Source organism: Trichomycterus rosablanca, chromosome 17 (assembly GCF_030014385.1).
Source record: "Trichomycterus rosablanca isolate fTriRos1 chromosome 17, fTriRos1.hap1, whole genome shotgun sequence".
NCBI lineage: Eukaryota > Metazoa > Chordata > Actinopteri > Siluriformes > Trichomycteridae > Trichomycterus > Trichomycterus rosablanca.
In genome coordinates, this window is record NC_086004.1 from 18715609 (window position 1) to 18738164 (window position 22556).

At 41.3% G+C, this 22556-nt stretch overlaps 1 protein-coding gene across 2 annotated transcripts; it reads right to left on the reverse strand.

Annotated features, from left to right (window-relative positions):
* Positions 1 to 47: 47 nt before the first annotated feature.
* Positions 48 to 18404, reverse strand: nucb2a (nucleobindin 2a). Of its 2 annotated transcripts, none has more exons than XM_063013206.1 (13): positions 18269 to 18404; positions 17423 to 17563; positions 10065 to 10172; positions 9848 to 9980; positions 9566 to 9669; positions 8580 to 8765; positions 8408 to 8498; positions 6745 to 6803; positions 6556 to 6648; positions 6369 to 6458; positions 5183 to 5353; positions 1261 to 1315; positions 48 to 1161 (listed from the first exon to the last, which is right to left on the reverse strand). In XM_063013206.1, exons 2-13 carry the CDS (start codon positions 17561 to 17563, stop codon positions 968 to 970), a joined length of 1425 nt encoding a protein of 474 aa, XP_062869276.1. In that variant the 5' UTR covers positions 18269 to 18404; the 3' UTR covers positions 48 to 967. The 2 variants fall into 2 exon arrangements, with proteins under 2 accessions (XP_062869276.1, XP_062869275.1); XM_063013205.1 differs by lacking the exon at positions 18269 to 18404 and adding an exon at positions 17701 to 17728.
* Between the last annotated feature and the right edge of the window lie 4152 nt (positions 18405 to 22556).

The following is a 22556-nucleotide window of genomic DNA, read 5'->3' on the forward strand; positions in this document are numbered from 1 at the left end:
AGTTCTTCCACAAGTGCACATAGACCGAAATGAAAAAGAAATAACCATTGGGGTACCTTGAGCATTTAATAAGAATAGTACAGATAAAATGACAAACAAAAACAAATCAATCTGGCAGACACTTAAAGATTCAGTACCTTGCAGTGGGCACATTTTAATCCAACACAGTTTGTTAAACCAACTAGAATTTAGGGTAATTGGTTTTAGATGCCAATTAACCTGCAGTGTCGAAACTGCTTCAGCTCATTAGCTAATTATCAAGGGCTTCATGAGTAGGATCAGAAGTGTTGGAAATAGAGAAAGCTTGAAACCGTACAGGGCAATAAAACTCATATTTAGATTAATATAGAATCTAAACTGGATTACTATTGGAAACGATGCCTATTTCATTGCTAAATTTAGCAATTTGCACAGTACTGGACTGAAATAAGCCAATTTTACTTATTATAAGGGCTTTTTTTTTTTTACCTGCTTTTTGATTACATTTCTAGCCTCATTATACCTTAAACATTAACATAAATTTCTTAATGTGATTTACTCAGTCAAGACTTGATCTGTATTGTAAAGGACATCATTATAACCTTGTTTCAAGTATTAGATATTGAATATCATGATAATACAACCTTGTACTGCCGTTTTTAAATATTCCACTTATCTGAGTCCAAATTCAGGAAATAAAAAAAAGAAATAAAATCCCTCATGCTGTAATTGAATGTTTTCTTTTGTATTTTTTTCGGACAAAAAACGAGCAAAATACCAACCAGCACGAGATAATAAAAAACTCTATTGAACTGTATATAATAATCCTGTAAACGTTTGTTTTTGTTAAACCGTGTGAAAGCAGCAGCCTCTCAAAACGGGAGGTCGCACAGAATAAGGACTGTTATACATCGCCTCCAGACACTGGAGAGGAAAATTTGTGGCGGGCGTGTTCATCTGCACAGTCAAGCCCAACACTACCTGCTTTCTAGGGTGTCTGTTGGGCTTCCTGGTTCACATTGGCATGACCAGGAGGCACTGGGTGAGCATCTTCAGGCTGATTTAGATGACCTTGGTTTGGCTCGGCTGCAGGGATGTCTTGGTGACCTAGGGGAGGTGGCTGGTGTCCAGGGGGTTGGGGTTGCTCCTGGTTAGGAACTTCAGGAACTGCATTTCCGTCAACTGTAATACATGTTAAATGCATACATACTTTATAATGATCTTCAAGTGTTTATATATAAGTACGACCTGCCCGGACCCATTTAGAACAAAGTGTCTCACCATCAGCTGGGGGCTCTACTTTCTGGCTTTTCAATCGCTCCACGTGCTCTACAGCCTGATCATAAGGAGAAAATGAACACCTTAGCACAACTTTAAGTCCAGTTTGTAACTACAGACAGTAGCTTAGAATTTGCATGTTGGGAATGCTTCTCAACTAGGGTCTGGTAAAACCTGAACAAAAAGATGTAGCGAAACGCTTTCTTTGTTTTTTTTAATATCTAATATGTACATAATAACCTACACTGATCAGCCATAACATTAAAACCACCTTCTTGTTTCTACACTTACTGTCTATTTTATCAGCTCCACTTACTCCACAATTACTGACTGTAGTCCATCTGTTTCTCTGCATGCTTTGTTAGCCCCCTTTCATGCTGTTCTTCAATAGTCGGAACTCTCCCAGGACCACTACAGAGCAGGTATTATTTGGGTGGTGGATCATTCTCAGCACTGCAGTGACACTGACATGGTGCTGGTATAAGTGGATCAGATACAGCAGTGATGCTGGAGTTTTTAAATACCGTGTCCACTCACTGTTCACTCTATTAGACACTCCTACCTAGTTGGTCCACCTTGTAGATGTAAAGTCAGAGACGATCGCTCATCTATGGACTATTCTCAGTCCAGCAGGGACAGTGAGGTGTTTAAAAACTCCAGCAGCGCTGCTGTGTCTGATCCACTCATACCAGCACAACACACACTAACACCACCACCATGTCAGTGTCACTGCAGTGCTGAGAATGATCCACCACCTAAATAATACCTACTTTGTAGTGGTCCTGTGGAGGTCCTGACTATTAAAAAACAGGGTGAAAGCAGGCTAAAAAGGTATGTAGAGAAACAGATGGACTACAGTCAGTAATTGTAGAACTACAAAGTGCTTCTATATGGTAAGTGGAGCTGATAAAATGGACAGTGAGTGTAGAAACATGGAGGTGGTCATAATGTTATGCCTAATAGTCAAAAGAGCAAAACTGCAAAGGTGGATGTGGTCTACCTTTTATATGGCATATTAGTAGTTAAACTGAACTAGTAATCAGAAGGTTGCCAGTTCAATCCCCTCCATCCCCAAGTTTCTCTGTTGGACCCATGAGCAGGGCCCTTAACCCTCAATTGCTCAAACTGTATTCAGTCATTGTAAGTAGGGCTGTCGCGCTAACCGCAATTTTGAAATATCGCGGTATAGACCAGCCAACCGCAGGGCATGCCAAGCAACCGCATCACCGTGATATTCACGTTTTTTCTTTCTTTTCTTTTTTTTTTTTTTTTTTTTTTTTTTTTGCAGGGTCCATCTTGTTTTATACACTTACAATCGGGCGTAATAAATGTTAAATAAATTCATAATGAAAATGAGCTAAGAGCGACATTTTCCCGCAACCTGTTCTCATGCGTTGCTGCAGTCGGCTATTGCGCATGTGTCTGTTTGCTCTCCTCAATCGGGGCGGGTGTCAGCACCAGAAGAGAGGAAGCATAACGCAACTGGGTAAAAATTGGACGCGCTTAAAATCGGGAGAAAAAGGGAGAAAATGCATAAAGAAAAATATACAGTCCAATTGAATAGATTGGACAAGCTGCCATATTTTATGGTTTGTTGCATTAAAAGTTAAGTTTGTTGCTGTTAATTTGCTAAACTTATATATTTATATCTTTTTCCTGTAATGTCCAAAGAATTTTCATTCTTATTTCAGTTGGTGCAGAAAATGTAAGGTTATCTGACCTATCACCATTTTACATTTAGGGCCTAAAGGTACTGTTAGTATCCAAAGCAACTAAGTACACTGCAACAACTGAGGGTTAAGGGTCTTGCTCAGCCTACAGTGCCAACTTGGTGGTGAGGCTTAAACCAGTGAGTGACCTTCTACTTACTAAACCAAAAATGTCCAGCATCTTACATACCAAGCTAACCACTGCCCATTTACCAGTGTTTGACCACTGTTTTATGTCAATATCCGGAAACAGTAAATGACTACATCCTTAATGTGTGCTTTCAATCTGGTAATGAGCTTTGGGCGCTGACAGAGCAAACAAAGCATAAAGGTTCCAAGAAGGGTCAGTGATTGTTCCCCACAACACAAGCACGCAGGGGTTTATAAATGACCTAAATCTGAATTTCTGGTGGTACAGCAAAGGTGATTTCCTGCCGTTCAGGTGGCGCAGCGGTAAAAAGACACGCTGCAACCAGAGCTGGATTCTGAGTACGTCGTTTCGAATCCAGCTCTGCCTCCCCGGTTCGAGGCTGGGCGGCTGTATGAGCAACGATTGGCCAGTTGCTCAGTTGGGGCGGGTGGGACAAAGAACCGGATGTGGGTCTCTCTCTGTCAGAATGCGATTACGACCTCTGCCGGCTGATTAGAGGCACCTGCACAAGAGATGAGGAAGAGTGCCCTTAGGGTGTGTCTCTCCGCATGCAACGCTAGGTGGCGCCAAACTCATCAATGTGCGGGTGGCAAAAATGCATCCGGCTGCTGCTCATGTTTCAGAGGGGATATGGGTTAGCTTCGATCTCCTCGGTCAGGGCAGGGTTCGGCATAGGCAGAGAGGAAGCACGATGCAAATTGAACAATTGGATGCAAAAAAATAAAAAAAGGTCATTTTTTTAATCTGTATAAGTACCCAGTTTCCATTATGCAACTAGCAATTTGTGTGTAAAGTAAAATTAGAATCAGCAAGCTAGAATCAGCTAGAGTCATTCCTGGTCACTTCAGTTCCAAATGGTGTATGGATTTAGCACATGGAACTGTAGCCATTAGGGATCACAACACAACCCCAGGGGCATGACTAATGCATGTACATTACATTTCCATTGCAACTTGGGGCCGCTCAGGTGGCGCAGAGGTAAAAACACACGCTGGAACCAGAGCTGGGATCTCGAATACATCGTATCGAATCTCAGCTCTGCCTACCGGCTAAGGATGAGCGGCCACATGAACAACGATCGGCCCGTTGTTCAGATATTGGCGGGATTAAGCCGGATGGGGTCTCTCTCCCATGACTGGTGCAATTACGACCTCTGCTGGCTGATTGATGGCACCTGCACAGAGATGAGAAAAGAGTGCTCTCAGGGTGTGTCCTCTCCATACACAACGCTGAGCTGCACCGCACTCGTCAAAGTGTAGGTGATAAGATGCGTACGGCATGCTGCCCACGTGGTGGAGGGGGCGTGGGTTAGCTTCGTTCTCCTCAATCAGAGCAGGGATTGGGAAAATATATATATATAAAAAAGGCAACTTGGCAGTGGCAGGATAGAACCAGCAACCTTTTAAGCACTAGTCCACTACCTTAACCATTAAACATCCACTAATAACCCTGGCTGTAAGACCTAGACTGTGTCCATACCCCCATAGAAAAGAAAACCACTTTAGACCTAAATGACTAGCAATATTAATTAAGAGCAGTTGTAGCCTAATGGTTAAGGTACTGGACTAGTAATCAAAAGGTCCCTGGTTCAAGCCCCACCATTGCCAGGTTGCCACTGCTGGGCCCTTAACCCTCAATTGCTTCAACAATATACTGTCATAGTACTGTAATGTAAATGTATTAAAATTGTTATGTTTTGGTCCCCTAACTTATCTTACAATCTAGTCATCTAGCTCCATGTGAGTGCCCCCCTGGGAGGACATATTCACCCACATCAGGATGTACACTTCCTACCAGACAAGGTTCCTAGAGGTTCTGGATGTAGACTGGGTGTTTCAGGATCAGAAAGCACTGTTTCTACCATTAGGTACTGCGGAATCATCTGATGTGTTCTTGGCTGTTTCTTTTCACACATACACAACACCAACTTTCAATCTGCTGAAACTCCAAACACTCTTTTACATCGTTTACTCAATAGTTAACTGTATTAAACAAAAAAAAAGCTAGCAGCAGTAGCGCAGGATTAGAAATAAACCCAGTGAACAGCTCAGGTTGATTTTCTTACTTGTTGCAGTTCTAGTTTCTGTGCATTTAGTTCCTCTTGCTGTCGCTGGAGCTCTTCATGTTGCTTCTGCAGATCAGCCGTTTTCTGGATCAGATCCTCTTCCTGTCTGGCTAAATGCGCCTCGAACTCGTGCATCTCCTCATCGGTGTAGATCGGGTTTTGTTCCAGAGTCTGATCATACAAAGCAAAAGGATGACTCACGGCTCCACATATACGTTTACCGAGCACTTTATTAGGTACACCTATCTGGTATGTACATTCATTGATTTTTTTAATGCATTTTACTCCCTTTTCTCCCAATCCGCTGCTGGGGACCCCGACGGCATCCAAAGAGGCTGTATATTTACTTCACACACACTCCCTTCGACATGTGCGCAGTCCAGCAATCCCTTCTTATTCTCCCATAGTTCTGTGAGGTCAGCTTTGCGTGTGGAAATACCTGCTGGAGGCATTTGCCAGTTGTGCCTGCTAGGGTGCCTCCAGCCGACCGGGAGCTCAGAATCTCGGGGCTGGTGTGCTAGCGGACTATCCCTCTGCGCCACCTCGGCGCCCCACATTCATTGACTTTAAAAGCAACACGTACCATACAGGTGTACAGACTTGCAGAATTGCTCTGTACGCTGGCACCACAATTCATTTCTGGTGGTAGTGCATTCTCAACATTGAAATGACACCATGGTAGGGTGAGTTGTACTGGTATGAGTGTAGCAGGTGCAGAGTTTAAACTGTTCTCTTTATTAGGAACACATACCTCGCTAGCATGTGTTGTAGGTGTACCGCTAGAGACCAGAGCTACCATGTTGTTTCCATGTTGTCCTACCAGTAGACACTTTCTGATCACAGAAAGCTGGCTTTATATTTTGGTTAAAGCACTGTCAGTATATGTTTAAAAATCCCCAACAACACCGCTGCACCTGCTACACTAATACCAGTATACCAACACGTGCTACATGTATTACAATGTAAGTGTGATTGCCAACTAAGATTAATTAATATCTGATCTCTTTATCTCAAACGATAAAAAAGTACATGGAGGGGTGATGATGTGTACAGAGCAACGGATGACCTACAGTCATTCATCTGTATGGTAAGTATAGCTTAAAAATAATTTGTGAATACCAGATAGGTGTACCTAATAAATTGCTCAGCAAGTGTCTATTCCCTTCAATGCTGCAATAGAATTTACCTCCCAACTGTCTGGTTCCAGGAATTCTTTTTTCTTCGTTGCGGTCATGAATTCGTCTAAGGACACCAGTCTGTCCTTGTTGGCATCGACCTGTTACAGAGAGAGTAAATGCCATCCAAGGTGCCATCTTCATTATGGGCCAAGCATTAATATAGAGTAAAGTACGAGTTTTCTTTCTCACTGTTACCTCATTCATGACGTGCTCTCTCATCCGTAGCCTCTCTTCCTCCATCTCCACCATGTCATCCTCCTCATTGGTAGGATCATAGATCTTTTCCAGCTGTAAACACATTATTATGTTCTAACGCTTATTAGAACTAAAATTACTTTTACAGGAACGCCCACCTGTGTGTGATTTATATACGTGATTGTGTACCTCCTTTGTAAACAATGCCTCCAACTCTTGCTCATCAAAGAAACCATCTCCATTTGTATCTGCATAAGTAATAAACAAGTAAAAAGGATTTTATCATCAGAGCTACTTAGCTATTTTATGGACGCACATTAGGGTACAAAATGATTGTTATAAAACGGATAGTTCCGGTCCTAAAATCTGATTGGCTGAGCTGCGTTCGAAGCCGTTGTAAAATCCCCGATAAACTCACACCTATGACCACCTCACATCATTCCATATTAATACGCCATTGAAAAGAAAGAGTGAATGTTATGTTCGCCCTCATGTTGCCTAGCAACACTGTTAACGAACTACCTGGGGTCATGGAAGAACGCTTTTTGTAAGTGTTTTCGTAAATAAAAACATTTATAAATTGAACATTGTTGTATTTTATTATATTTTATGTTGACCGCCGCTTTATAAAAGCAATAAGCCACTCGAGACTGAAAGCCACTCGTTTTACCTTCCCTGTGATAAAATCGCAGTAACGCGCGGTCTCTCGTGGCTTATTGCTTTATTTAAAGTGCCAGTTTGGGGTGCTTAGTTGGCGCAACTAATGCACTATCACACCGCTGCAGTGAGTTGAAATCAAAACAAAACTGGCCGTGTTTAAGGGAAAGAAAATTCAGATGGGGTCCCTTCCCACTGCGATATGCATTCTCATGGACCGGTGAAGGGTGGCAGGTTATAAAGAATTATAGAATTAGTATCTAAATTTACAACCCTGAAAATAAACACCTACTATAAGGCTTCTTTAAAACAAGATTTCTACTACTAATACAACATAAATATTCTTCTGGGGCTCTCTGGTGGTCACAGAATGATGTGACCACCAAAGTTTATGATTTCAGTTGGAGCATCCCAACAACACTGTTGCACCTGATACACCCTTACAGCAAGTTACTACCACTTTAATGTCATTGCATGGCTGAAAATGCTTTACCTCCTAAATAACACCTGATCACTGGGTGTCTTGTGGAGATGAGGGGGAGTTAATAACTGTGTTATTATTATTATTAATATTATTATAATGAACTGCAGTCTGAAGGGGCATGTCTAGCCTGTTGGTGGCAGCCTGTTGAATAACTGTAGTGCAACTGTAAAACACACTAGCAAACCAGAGCAGCAATTACGACCTCTGCTGGCTGGTTGATGGCGCCTGCACAGTAGGACTGGGGATAATGGAGATAAGTGCATAACTATATGTACGCATTACTAAGAGTCATATGAACCCGCCATGCACAGGTTGAAAGTTGAGTGGAGATGCTGGTTAGCTTGCTGGTTAACTGCGCTTCCCTGAGGGGTGCACACCGCACACTTTTCCTGCATTGAGCTCGCGTTTTTTGCACTTGCCACGGCGCTCTAGGTTCACCCGATTACACTTTGGCCTGGTTTGCCACTGACCTTTTCAAAACGCCTTCAATGAGACAAACTGTTTGAAATGATGCAATAATAGTCGTACAAACAACGTTTAACATGAACAAAGCTTACTGTGACTTATTGTACTAAAACATTGACCAAGGATTTTTTTTTGTAGAACTTATGAGCAGTAATAATTAAGATTGGTTTAGTGTTCCTATGTCGTTCATTTCATACAGGGAGGCAAACTGGGGGAAAATGCATAAAAAGTTAGTGGGAATCTTACCATGCAGGTTGAAGAAAGTTTTAGGGTTAAAATCTTCAGGATCAAGACCATCTGCCTCCTCCCAGACTTCTTTCAACTGATCTTGACTGCCCTACAAACCAAACACACAGAGCTCATAGAGGAATCCTACACAGACCTAACGCTTTACAAAAGAGGTCATGTTTGAACTTACCGGATGGTTGATTTTGGGGTGATCAGCATGCTTCTTCTTCATCTCTTCATAATGCTCCTCCTCTTTTTTCCTGGCCTCCTCGTCGAGCTCTTTAAGGTGCTCCTGTCGCTCGTGCTCCTTCATCATTTCATACTTCTTAAAATCCTCGTGACGCTCCTTGTCATAATTTTCTAAATCACTGGTGGCCTGGACAAAACACATGGGAAGACGTTAGGTAGGGATACTATACTTACTATACTAATTTATCTTCTAGATTAGGGGGGGGGGGGGGGGGTGCGGGCATCACTGTGGTGAAGATTTCTGTGTAGTAGTTGTTTGTATTGTAAAATTTTGTTATGGTCTCTGTTTTGGGAGGGAGATGGTGATGTCCCATATAGCAATACATAAAAAGTATACATTTGACTTGGACAGGATAATGCACCCTGCCACAAAGCAAAAATGGTTAAGGAATGGTTTTGAGGTGTTGACTTGGCCTCCAAATTCCCCAGATCTCAATCCAATCGAGCATCTGTGGGACGTGCTGAACAAACGAGTCCTATCCATGGAGGCCCCACCTCACAACTTACAGGAGTTAAAGGATCTGCTGCTAAGATATTAGTGCCAGATACCACTGCACACCTTCAGGGCTCTAGTGGAGTCCATGTCTCAACAGGTCAGGGCTGTTTTGGGAGCAAAAGGGGGACCAACACAATATTAGGAAGGTGGTCATACAGTGCAATTTCCTTGCAAGCTAGTGGTTGCCCCTCCTTCCCTACTGGCCAGCAGCAGATTTTTACAGAGAGCTTTAACATGTAGTGAGGATCACACCAGGTTCTTTGTTTTCCTCTGTGGAGTTGAGCTGAGACCTACACTCAGATGTCTGTGCAGTTGTGGGTTAGCACATTAGATGGATGCTTCAGATTTGTTATATTATTAACATACAGTACCTAAATGCTGCGGAATGTGCAATATGACCAAAAGGAAACAGAGGTAATATATAAGCATACCGATTTGATAAGCCTGTCCAAATCCTCCACCTCAAATGTGTGAGGGTTCATGTGGTTTAGATGCTCAAACTGCTTCAGTAAGGCCTGATGGTCCATAGCCTGGCCTGAAGAACATGAGACATAGAATTACCTGAAATATACAATCCTGCTAACATCAAAAATGTGTACATGATTAATATGGCTTAACCAGTGGACAAACTGTACATGCAAGACAGTTAGAAAGCATGATAAGACAACCCACTGTGTTTCAGTAGTATTTTCTTTGTATAGCAAATTTCTTACCATCCCCTCCTTCTATGTCATGCTTAGCTTTGATCAGCGTCCTCAGTCGGCTTACTTCCTGCCTCTTCAACTCATCCAGTTTAGTTCTTACATGGTGGCTGACAAAGTCAAGTTCTTTAGCCAGTTTCCCTTGCTGAAATTAGACAGATTTAAAAACCAGGTCACAATGAGAAATAAAAAGTGGTACAAGTCTACAACAGTGTCAGTGTAACAATACCTTTATATCCTCCATGTCTGTGTTGTGCAGCTTTTCTCTAAAATGCTGGTCTTTTTCGAGGAAATCGATCACTTCCCTGAGATAGCGGTCATAATGAAGTCCAGTGTCCTGAAAATGTAAACATATGCAATTAAATCCAAGTAATTACAAACCCTATTTCTGGAACATTTGGGACCATTTGTGAGATGTGAATCTGTTATTAGATATTTAAACTGATAAAAGCACAAAGAAGGCAGGAGAAGCAAAAAAGAGAGCATATTTACTACTTTGTTACATCGATCAGCCATAACATTAAAACCACCTCCTTGTTTCTACACTCACTGTCCATTTTATCAGCTCCACTTACCATATAGAAGCACTTTGTCGTTCTACAATTCTACCTTTTTAGCCTGCTTTCACCCTGTTCTTCAATGGTCAGGACTCCCACAGGACCACCACAGAGCAGGTATTATTTGGGTGGTGGATGCTTCTCAGCACTGCAGTGACACTGACATGGTGGTGGTGTGTTAGTGTGTGTTGTGCTGGTATGAGTGGATCAGACACAGTGGCACTGATGGAGTTTTTAAACACCTCACTGTCACTGCTGGACTGAGAAGAGTCCACCAACCAAAAATATATCCAGCCAACAGCGCCCTGTGGGCAGTGTCCTGTGACATTGTGTCTCTCTAAAATCCCAATATACTGTGTGCCTCTGCATAAATGGTGCCTTCAATTATGCAGCCCCAAACTATTACAGATGTTGGGTCTTGCCGCTTTTTCTGATAACAGTCTGAATAGTCCTTTTCACCTTTTTTTCGTCCAATTTTTACCCAATTGCGTTGTGCTTCCTCTCTACTGGTGCTGACCCCCGCCCCTGACTGAGGAGAGCGAACTGACACACGTCCCCTCCGATATGTGAGCAGTAGCCGACTGCATTTTTTCACCTGCACCAGCCGAGTTCATATGCAAATCAGCCCTGTGCACCCTAATCAGCATTATTCCTCTACTCTGTGCAGATGGCATCAACCAGTCAGCAGAGGTCGTGATTGCATCAGTTATGAGGTCCCTATCCGGCTCCCTAAACCTGTATGAACAACATACGCCCAGCCCAGCCGGATGGCAGAGCTGAGATTCGATACGATGTATTCGAAATCCCAGCTCTGGTGTGCTAGCGTATTTTACCGCTGCGCCACCTAAGCAGCTGTAAAATGCAAACTTATCCAAAAACAATGGTACCATCAAAAAATCTTGAAGGTCACGTCATGAAGGAAAATGAAGAAGATTAGAATAAGATTGTCTTGTGCAAATTTACTGTCTTAAAGAAGCCATTGCTGTCAAATCTTGCTAATGATTCAATGTTAAGACCATTAAAAGCTTAATGACCTGCCGGCTTGGGCAGGGCCCATTGTTCTGTCAGGAGTGTACCAAATGTTTAAGCATCCCTTAGGTTGTCATCAGCCAAATGTCTAAGGACAGAAACCACAGCAGTAAAAGTGCAGCAACCAGTGCTAAAATAGGCAGTCATACTTTACCTTTAACTAAACAAACAGCCTGGAGCTGTTTGATTAGAAATAAACTGAATCCCGTTAGACCTCTTTATTTCTATTTAGTGTGTTCAATGTTTGGGAACACAACGTACCTCTGCTGACAATAAATTCTGACTCCCTAATTATTCACATGACTGTTTTTGAAGCATTTCCTATCTCATTTATTGCAGCTGATTAGGTAATACATTGCACTAATTTGTGCAATGTCACATTCCACACAAATAAATGTTTTATGAGATATAATTCTCATAAATCTGAAAGTTTGTGTCTCTGTATCTTTGTATCTTTAAGTTGTTGTAAGAGAAGATGACGTTCTGTTTTTTAGCAAGTGCATTTAAAGTACTGCCATTACTTGTGGCACATGTGGTTTTGTTAGATCTTGAGCCTGCGGGTTTGAATCCCAGCTCTGCTATCAGCCAGCTGGGCACCGACATTGCCAACAATGTTTGCAATAGACATAACTGGCTAACAACTGCTGGGTGGGAGGGCCGGCTGGATTCCTTATCACTGCTGCAATTGCGGCCTCTGCTGGCTGGTCGAAGGCGCCTGCACAGAGATGCTGAATAATGGAGAGAAATGCGCGACTCTCTGTATGCAGCACCGATCCCTGTGTGAACCACCTTGTGCAGGTGAAAAGACACAGTTGGCAACTGCACAGTGTCTGAGGGGGGCGGAGGAGCACATAAATAGACTAGACTAGAACAGACTAGGGGAAATGCATAAATAGAAAAAATATATAATTTCTTGATCAGGCATTTTTTGCTAAAATAAATTTGGAATTCCTCAAGGGTTAATTTTTTTACTTTACTTTTTCTCAATAAGTATATTAATGTTTTTTAATTAATTCAATTAATTCCATTTTAACAACCACATCACCAAGGTCAAGGTTGTGTTGGATCCAACTGAATGTACATTGAAGCCAATATCCACTATCATGCACCGTCATTTGTAATGATAAACGCACTCCCACCTTGTATCTGTGAAAAAAAAAATCTGCCAGGAACCTGGACAACAGCTGCCCAGGTTGTATTAACAACCAATGTCTGGACATTATGCCCATGCATTGCTAAATAAAACCATTCTTAAGGTCAGTGAATTGAACAAAAAGGACAAAAGCCTTGCAGCACTTTATAAAAATAATAATAATAATAATACAGTTATTATGCAATTTTAACAATTACATTCTTCTTCTTTCGGCTTTTTCCCTTTTTTCAGGGGTCGCCACAGCGAGTCATCCTCATGATCGCTCATTGATTTGGCAAAATTTTTACGCCGGATGCCCTTCCTGACACAACCCTCCCTAATTTATCCGGGCTTGGGACCGGCACTACAATGCACTAGTGCATCTAGCGGCTAGGTATCTATAGGACAATTCAGTGTTTCCAATTAACCTGGTGGCATGTTTTTTTTGGACTGTGGGAGGAAACCGGAGTACCCGGAGGAAACCCACGCGGACACGGGGAGAACATGCAAACTCTGCACAGAAAGAACCCGGACCGCCCCACCTGGGGATTGAACCCAAGACCTTCTTGTTGTGAGGCGACAGTGCTACCCACTAAGCCACCGTGCCGCCCAATTTTTAACAATTACATTAAATACTTAAATTTATACTCATAATATCTTACAATTCTGGATTTTCAGGTGGCATGTTTGGTCAGGTTACTGATTTGTTTTGTTTTTAGAATTTTATCCTTTGCATGTCGATGACTCCACAACTACACATGCCGTAATATCACATAAATGAATAAATAAATGTTAAATAATTGTGCCTCAAATAAAAACAAAGACTAAGCTAACTGCCAGCAAAAACATTCTACTCATCCTTACAAAAGGATGTTGACTGAATTTGTATGTGAAAAGGTGTCACCAGGTTTGAAAATGCAAGCTATACTTATAACTACTATGATTACAGTGTAATTTCACATCAGCCAGATTCTAAACGGTGCTTAAAATGCACTCCATGATTCTGTACAAATGGAGCATATGGCTACAAACAGCAAGAAAATAATAAGTAAGAAAATCTCTCTCCCCAGAAACAGTGTACATTCTACATAATATTATGTTACTACTATTATGTTTGCTTGCATATCTGTTCAAGGGTGTGTGACACATATTCCTCTTTGTGCAATTCATACAGAGATTTTATTTTCCCCCAAAATCCATCCTAATCATTTCAGACATCCTCCAGCATTACACAACCAACGTATGTTCTCATTTAACCAGACCAGGGGGATTTAAACCTTTTTGATTCTGCACCCCATTTAGTTTTTTGCCATAAACACACCCCATCATTTCTGCCCCCAAAACCTACAAAAGAGGGGCATTCACATGACAATGTCTTTTTCCATAAAAACAAAAAACACTGTAAAAAAAACCTTAAGCACACGTAACCGCTAGCCCACAGGGGGGTTTGTTTAAGCCCTGCGACCAATTGGTGACCAGTCCAGTGTATGCCTAATTTGCACCCAGTGTGAACCAGACCTGCCACAACCCAGTATTGTAGACACTTGTAATATACTGTATATGTAGGAAAATCCACTTCATAACATACAGAAATTGTAAGCTAGTTGCAGATAATGTACTGGTACCAGCCACCAGATGACTGTCTAGGGGAGACTATGTCTCAGCAGGTTAGAGCTGTTTTGACAGCATAGTAGGTGGTCAGTCCTAACGTTTTGGCTCATCTGTGTATATGTTAACAACAGACTAAATAAAGTGTTCTATACAAAGCTCATTTGATTATTCAGTTCTGCATAAACTTCTCTATGAAGTGACCAGTAAAAATACTGCCATCTGTACAAAATAAAAACTGTGATGTGCATAAAATATTAGGTTTAGACACAAGCAAGTACTACTAAGAATACAAACAAGTAAAAGGTAGATATGTCCAAATAATAACTAATAATAATAATAATAACTCTACAGTCCAACCAGCAAGAATAATACAAGAGCAATACAATATGTACAGTAACTGTAAATATGCAAATGGAAATGCACTATTTAAAATGTTTACTGAAAGTAGTGCTGGACAATAATTCGATATCGATATATATATCGCGATAGAAAATGTTTCAATAACGGTGATATGATTTTTAAACAAATTCGATCGATATGCATACGTCAGTGCGCTTTGCCCGTGTTACTTTTTTGCGGAAGCATTTCTGCTCGCAGGTGTTCCCACAGGGACGCAATTCAACAGCGCACCTCAAGCGAGTAGTTCTCCATCAAAACAGTGCAGTTACACACTCAACATAAATGTCAACCACCAACACAATTACAGAAAAAGTACTAGTACTGAGTACTAATAAATAAAGGCACCAACGGGATATTCGCGTTCCACTGTTGCCAGATTGGGCTGTTTTGCTTCTAATTGGGCGGTTTTTCTTTCAAAAACAGTTTAATAACATTTAAATAACGCTTCTATTGAAAAGAGAATATTCAGTTTTAAGAAGCCCCAGCATTGTAGAAGGCTATTAAAAGTAAAGTCAATTTTCAATGCTGATTTGGCTTAATAGTGTTGGTCAGAATGTATCATATTCTTGAAGGAAATTAAAATTTGTTTTCCATGCATTCACACTGGCATGTTCTGGGGTTCAACTGAGTCTCATCAGTACACACAAGTTTGCAATCAAATGATCAAGTATTGCAAAGGAATATCTTTGAAATTCTGTTAAGGTTATAGGCTATATTTTAGTTTTTCACAGGGAAAATGAGAAAAATAATAAAAAGCTTATTATGCTAGGCTTGATGTAATTCTACATGGTACTCACTGCCTGTATAGGTAAATGAGTGAGTGACCAAAAAACACTACTAGATCAACAGCTACTAGCCACATACAAAAATAAGGTATCAGACAGTTTCTGTGCCACCCCTGTGTGAGCAATGGTCTCAGTCTGGCCACCCCTATGGAAATTGTCTGGCTTTGCCACTGTCCACAGTTGAAAAGAAGCAGACGAAATAGCTGATAAGAGATGAAGGACTAATTCAGCGGTGTATTCAGCTTGTATTTCTTGCCAGAAACCAGAAAAGAGGTTTGCAGGTACAGCCATCCAATTTTGGTGTTTTTGGCAGTTTTTCTGACATTTGTGTTATTCATATCGATATCGGAATTATATCGTATCGACCGAAATTAGGAGTTATATCACGATATAAATTTTAGCCATATCGTCCAGCCCTAACTGAAAGCTTCATTTATTTATATTCTTTTAATGGTTTACCATTGCTTTATCCTGGTTAGGGTCTCATTTGATCAATTTTCCTGGAATCAGTAAACGCAATGCAGTAACACACCCCAAACATGACACCAAAACATTACAGATCAAGTCTGTATATAGACGCCTGACTGGCTGATAGAATTGCTAAGAATTAGAACCCTGGATCCCAACAGCAGTACCACGTTACAGTAGAACAATACTGTGATAAAAAAGCCGTGTACGGTCCAAACAAGGGGTGTCACCCAGCTTCTGGGGGCTCCATTGTGAGGCATAAAACTCCACGACGCTAAGGTGAGTTCCATAAAATATTGTACAATGCTGGCATTACATGCTAGCGAAACACCAGACCAGACTGAGCAACACAGTATGACAGCATCAGAGAAAAGCAGATGTGCCAACAAAGGAGCCGGCAAGAGCAAGAGAAAGAAACCGTGATATATAGAGAAACTGCCACCTGATGCAAATTAACACTTATGAGGAGCAGGTGATTGTCAATCAAAAGAAACTGACAGCCGGGCAACACAAAAGGACAATACACTTAATGTGGGTCAGCTGCCTAACTATGTTAGCAGCTGCCACATTACAGTTGACGTACATTGTCTATACAGCATATATTATCACATAATCCTGTACTTTTTCCCCGTGTTATCTAAACAATCTATAGAAAATTCACAAAGTTGAATCAGTTCATCTTTGTGTCAAGATGAACTGATTCAACTATGTGGACTTGTGAACCTGGATTATTGAGCATGCATCAATAGAATCTAAAGAACAGACTGCAAAGTAGACTAGGGTTGCCAACCGTCCCGTAAAATACGAAATCGTTCCTTATTTGGAAACTAAACGTCGCATTCCGTATTGAACTGATACGGGACGCACTTTGTTCCGTATTTTTATCAACGAGAGAGAAATGCTGCAGATTAGACTGAGACAGGGCGATACGTATGAAACAGAAGGAAACTGCTGCTACCGTGGGAATTAGAAAGCGTTGGGTTATTATTTAGTAGTAGTCACTTTTAGTTTCAGTAACACCGTGTGTGCGCAGGCATATCAGCATTACAACCCGCTCATTACTCCGCCGTTTGAGTAGCGCAGTGGGCAGAGCGCGTGGCGTGTGTTTTTTCCGCCGCAGGTTCGAATCTGGCTTAGGGCGAAACTAAAGTAACACAAGCAGGTCCGGTGCTATGGGGGTGCGGGGATGGGCATTGCCCCCCAGATTTTCTCACTGCCTCCCTATGCAACGCAGCCCAGAACCGGGGCTGCATGTCAGTGTGAAGATGGATTATGTACAAATATTGTTTATTATTATTATTATTGATTTATTATTATAAAGAATGAAAATAATAAATGGTAAACAGCCTAAATAAAACATTTTGATAATGTTCCTATGACAGTGTAAGACCCGTTATATTTTTTAATAGGTGCAACCCTAACCGCCTACCCCCCGCTCCCGCTCAGGTAAACACCCGCCAAACCACCCCCCACTCCCCCACCCGGTGCCTTTCCTCCAACCCACCAGCCCAGGATGTTCCTCATTTCCAATTCTGAAAATTGGCAACCCTAAAGTAGACATGTACAATGATTCATTCCTTAAATAATGTACTTCGGATGTACTCACCACACTTTGAGGTGGCTCGGGTACCTTCTCTTCTGGCACCTTTACTTTAGTTTTATCTACACCTATAGGCACTGCTTGAGAACTGAACAGCAGGCTGGTGAGCACAAGGCAGCTGGTGATAAGTCTGTTTGTCCAAGACATCTGAAAAACACAAACACAGAGAGAATACTGCTTATATAGTTACAACCTGGTAAAATTACAAATACAACCTGGCTCATGTTAGACAGTCACATCATCGAAAAACCATCCTTTTTGTAAAGAAGGTCACTGTAACTAACCATAACGGCTATGGCAAAACACAGCTGTTCACGTGTCAGCAAGAATGCACCTCATAATAAAGACTAATAACGTTTTGTGTTTTTGTTCTCCTTCTTTGCCTGTTTAATTATTGACTTTGCTGCTCTGGCCAACCATGGTTTGACACGCTGCTTTAAACCTGACGTGGTAATGTTGGCTAACAAACCTCAACTGCCCCCCCTCCTTCCTCAGGATGCTCCCTTAGTAAATACTACCAACACACATTAGCAATAACGGTTACGCACTATAATTACATACTACTTAGTATGGTAGTATGCTGTTTATTACATAGCCATACGATTACTTGTAAACGTTCGCGTCATTAACGGCGCCCCAACCCATATACTTGCATACTAAACAGTATGTGAAAATTAGTACGCCACCGCCAGTTGTGCATAATATTTGGACATGTTGTGGTTCTGGTTTAAGGTAATACGTGGTCCTCTGTTTAAGATTAACTGGCAGTCTTTTTAAAGCAGATAGACACGCCAGGGGGTTTTAGCCAGCTCAGAAGCAAAGAAGAACTACAAAAATAGCAATACCACTTACTTTGTCTGGTTCTTTAGTGAAACGTTAGCTTAAAAGTGTTCTGGTTGCTGGCAGGTGGTGTTTCATTACAGCTTAACTTCCTTACAGGCTTACAGAACTACATTGGTCAAAGCAGCGGCGGCTTTGTGATTTCACCAGGCACCTCTGTGGCAAAAAAAAGGAAAGCATCTGAATCACCAGAGGAAAATATCACATTGCCACCTGCTGGTTGCTTGTACGGTCCTGAATGCATCTCAACACATTACATATACACTGCCTCGTTTCCACAAGCTTCTGCAAAGTCACAACATTTATTTCAGTCCAGAGTTGCATTAATTTTTCCCCAAGATCTTGTATTGATGATGGGAGATTTGGACCACTGCGCAAAGTCTTCTCCAGCACATCCCAAAGATTCTCAATGGGGTTCAAAATGATGTCTCGTGCTCCCTGAACCACTCACAATTTGAGCCCGATGAATCCTGGCATTGTCATCTTGGAATATGCCCGTGCCATCAGGGAAGAAAAAATCCATTGATGGAATAACCTGGTCGTTCAGTATATTCAGGTAGTCAGCTGACCTCATTCTTTGGGCACATAACGTTGCTGAACCTAGACCTGACCAACTGCAGCAACCCCAGATCATAGCACTGCCCCCACAGGCTTGTACGGTAGGCACTAGGCATGATGGGTGCATCACTTCAGCCGCCTCTCCTTACCCTGATGCGCCCATCGCTCTGGAACAGGGTAAATCTGGACTCATCAGACCACATGACCTTCTTCCATTGCTCCAGAGTCCAATCTTTATGCTCCCTAGCAAATTGAAGCCGTTTTTTCCGGTTAGCCTCACTGACAAGTGGTTTTCTTAAGGCTACACAGCTGTTTAGTCCCAATCCCTTGAGTTCCCTTAAGTGATCGCCGATCACGATCACTCTAGATTTTTTTCCGACCACATTCCTTCCTCAAGGATGATGTTTCCCCACTGTCCTTCCACTTTTTAATAATGCGTTGGACAGTTCTTAACCTGATTTTAGTAGTTTCAGCAATCTCCTTAGATGTATTCTCTGCTTGAAAACATTGATTGATTGATTGATGTTTTCCGGCCACCATCTGTTTCAGTTGTTACAGTCAGGCAGACGGTATAGGACTATTAAGAAAAGGACAAACCGGCTCAGAAATAGCTTCTACCCCACCGCGGTACGAACCTTAAATATTTCTTTATAAGGTTATTTAAAATACATGGGACTGTGCAATTTTCAGACAATCTTTATAAGGGTAATGTGCAATTTTCCACCAGCTTGCTACTGAACAGAAAGTCTATTTTTTGTGTGTTATTGTTATTGTCATTATAAATTCTGTAAATTTTTTAAATTTTGATATTTTGTAAATTCTAGTTTTCTTTCTTTAAATATTGTTTATAACGCTTGAGAGAGTATGGCATCTTAATTTCGTTATACCTGGTATAATGACAATAAAGATATTCTGATTCTGATTCTGATGCATGCCAATAATTTGACCCTTCTGAAACAGATTAACATCTTTTCTACGACCACAGGATGTGTCTTTCCACATGGTTGTTTAACAAATGAGAAGCTACTCACTGCATCAGTTAGGGTTAAATAACTTGTTGCCACCTGAAACATAATCACCCATGCAGTAATTATCCAATGGGAGGCTCTTACCTATTTGCTTAGTTAAATCCAGGTGGAGACCTTTTTTGGCCAGGCAGTGTACATAAACAGATGTACTGTACAATGAAATTCTTTCTTTGCATATCCCAGCTTGTTTGGAAGCTGAGGTCAGAGCGCAGAGAGGGTTAAGGACCTTGCTCAAGGACCCAACAGTGGCTGCATAGCAGAGCCTGGTTTTGAACCGCCAATCTTCCAGTTGATAGCCCAAAGCTCTACCCACTAGGCTACCACTGTCCCTAAATCTTAAAGTTTATTGGACTTTGTTTTTAGCAAGGTCTCAAATATAAGGACATAACATTTATTCTTGCCAGTTGTCATGGATATATTATCACTGAGAGACATTTGAAATGCATTTTCAAAACAAAGGGTTTATTTCATTGAAAGAACTACAGCAACTTAGTAACTGGTGCGCACCACATAGTATCTGGTGCACACCACATTTTTACGTACACTTTTTTTTTTACTTCATAAATTTTTTTTACAATCCATAGCAGGACCTCCGACATACTTAGAAGTAGATGCCTGACCAGTTGATAGCAGATATGCTCCACTCAAGAGCTTGATGCAACAACATTTAATTTAAAACATTTATTTATTCATGCGAGGCGACACGGTGGCTCGATAAGTAGTACTGTCACCTCACAGCAATAAGGTCCTGAGTTCAATTCCCAGGTGGATCGGTCCGGGTCCTTTCTGTGTGGAGTTTGCATGTTTTCCCCATGCTTGCGTGGGTTTCCTTCAGGTGCTCCAGGTTCTTTGGACAGTTCACACAGTCCAAAGACATGCAGCCAGGTTAATTGGAGATACTAGTCCCCTTAGATGTGTGTGTGAATGTGTGTATGTGTGTTTGCCCTGTGGGGAACCGGCGACCTGTGTGTGATTCATGAAGGGCACAGCATAACTCTCTACATAATGTGGCTTTTCAAGAGAGACTGGGGAAAAATAGAATACAATCCACATATGACAGAGAGTACTTGTCAGAGAATATGTATACCCTAACAGTCCTGGAATTGTAATGGTTTTATCAACTGTTTAATAAGAATATGACAAAATCTGCTGCATAAAAATATGCATGTTGGACAACTAATATAACGTATACAACTTATACAACTGCTTTTGCTGTTATAATGTTCTATAGATTATTTAGATAACACGGGAAAAATACAGAATTATGTGATAATGAACGCTGTATGGACAATGTACATTAACTGTAACATGGCATCGGCTGACATAGTTAGGCAGCTGACCCACGTTAAGTGTATCAACAAGCTTCTGGCACAACACTTCTTGACAGAATTGATGCTTTCTGGCATGGACATGACTTTTTTTTTATTTAACACAGTTTTTAATAGAGTTAATGTAAGGGCTATTCCAACGTGATTTTAACATGTCCAGGGTGCATTTCTGCCTTGTGCTTAATAATTTGGGTTCCGCCAAACTTACTGCAGCCCTCTCCAGGATGACACAATTAAAATGGTATAGAAAGCATACGTTTTTTGTGGTTCTTGGGTTACATCTAATTATTTGGATAAATTGTCTCTCAGTATAAGGTAACAGTTTGGGCTTTTTTTAAAAAACCTTGACTGGGCAGCACGATGGCTCAGTGGGTAGCACTGTCACCCCACAGCAAGAAGGTCCTGGGTTTGATCACCAGGTGGGGAGGTCCGGGTCCTTTCTGTGTGGAGTTTGCATGTTCTCCCCATGTCGCCGGTTTCCTCCCTCAGTCCAAAGACATGCAGTCAGGTGAATTTGAGATACAAAATTGTCCATTACTGTGTATAACATTAAACTTGTGAACTGGTGAATCTTGTGTAAACAGTAACTACCGTTTCTGTCATGAATGTAACCAAGGTGTGTAAAACATGATGTTAAAATCCTAATAAACAAACAAACAAACAAACTTAGTAGTTTGTAGTTCTTGGGTTACATCTGATTATTTGGATATATTTTCTCTCAGCATAAGGTAACGGTTTTTGAACCTTGACAGAGTGGCACGGTGGCTCAGTGGGTAGCACAGTCGCCTCACAGATGGGGAGGTCCGGGTCCTTTCTGTGTGGAGTTTGCATGTTCTCCCAGTGTCTCCGGTTTCCTCCCACAGTCCAGAGACATCCAGTGAGGTGAATTGGAGATACAAAATTGTCCATTACTGTGTATAACATTACACTTGTGAACTGATGAATCTTGTGTAATCAGTAACTACCGTTTCTGTCATGAATGTAACCAAGGTGTGTAAAACATGACGTTAAAATCCTAATAAATAAGTAAATTAATAAATCTTAACCTTGACAAAAGACTAGTGTTCCATACAAAGCATTGTGATTACAAACAATTGTGTGCATAAATGATCTAGGGACCTTAAGTTGCTTAGAAATGGCTGTGGCATGTCTGACTCTTAAAGATCTAAGCTATAACTCGCTTTCTGAGATATAGCCTTTAAGCCTGTACATTTGCATGCTTGCGCTTAGTATTTCTAAGTGGCGCCGAACCCACCGCGTCCCTGTCCAGGGTAACTAAATTACAAAATTCCACAGCTGTTGGTAGTACACTTACAAAGTGCAATTTTGTGGTTAATTATAGTTGATAAATTTAACAATATGTGCAAAATAAGTGTAGCTAAATAT

What these genes read in the sequence shown, in the direction of transcription:
- nucb2a (XM_063013205.1), bottom strand. An exon ending in ACCCCAAAATCAACCATCCG is followed by an intron (nt 8,499 to 8,579) that starts GTAAGTTCAAAC and finishes TTTGGTTTGTAG; the next exon opens with GGCAGTCAAGATCAGTTGAA. An exon ending in AGTAGAGCCCCCAGCTGATG is followed by an intron (nt 1,162 to 1,260) that starts GTGAGACACTTT and finishes CATGTATTACAG; the next exon opens with TTGACGGAAATGCAGTTCCT.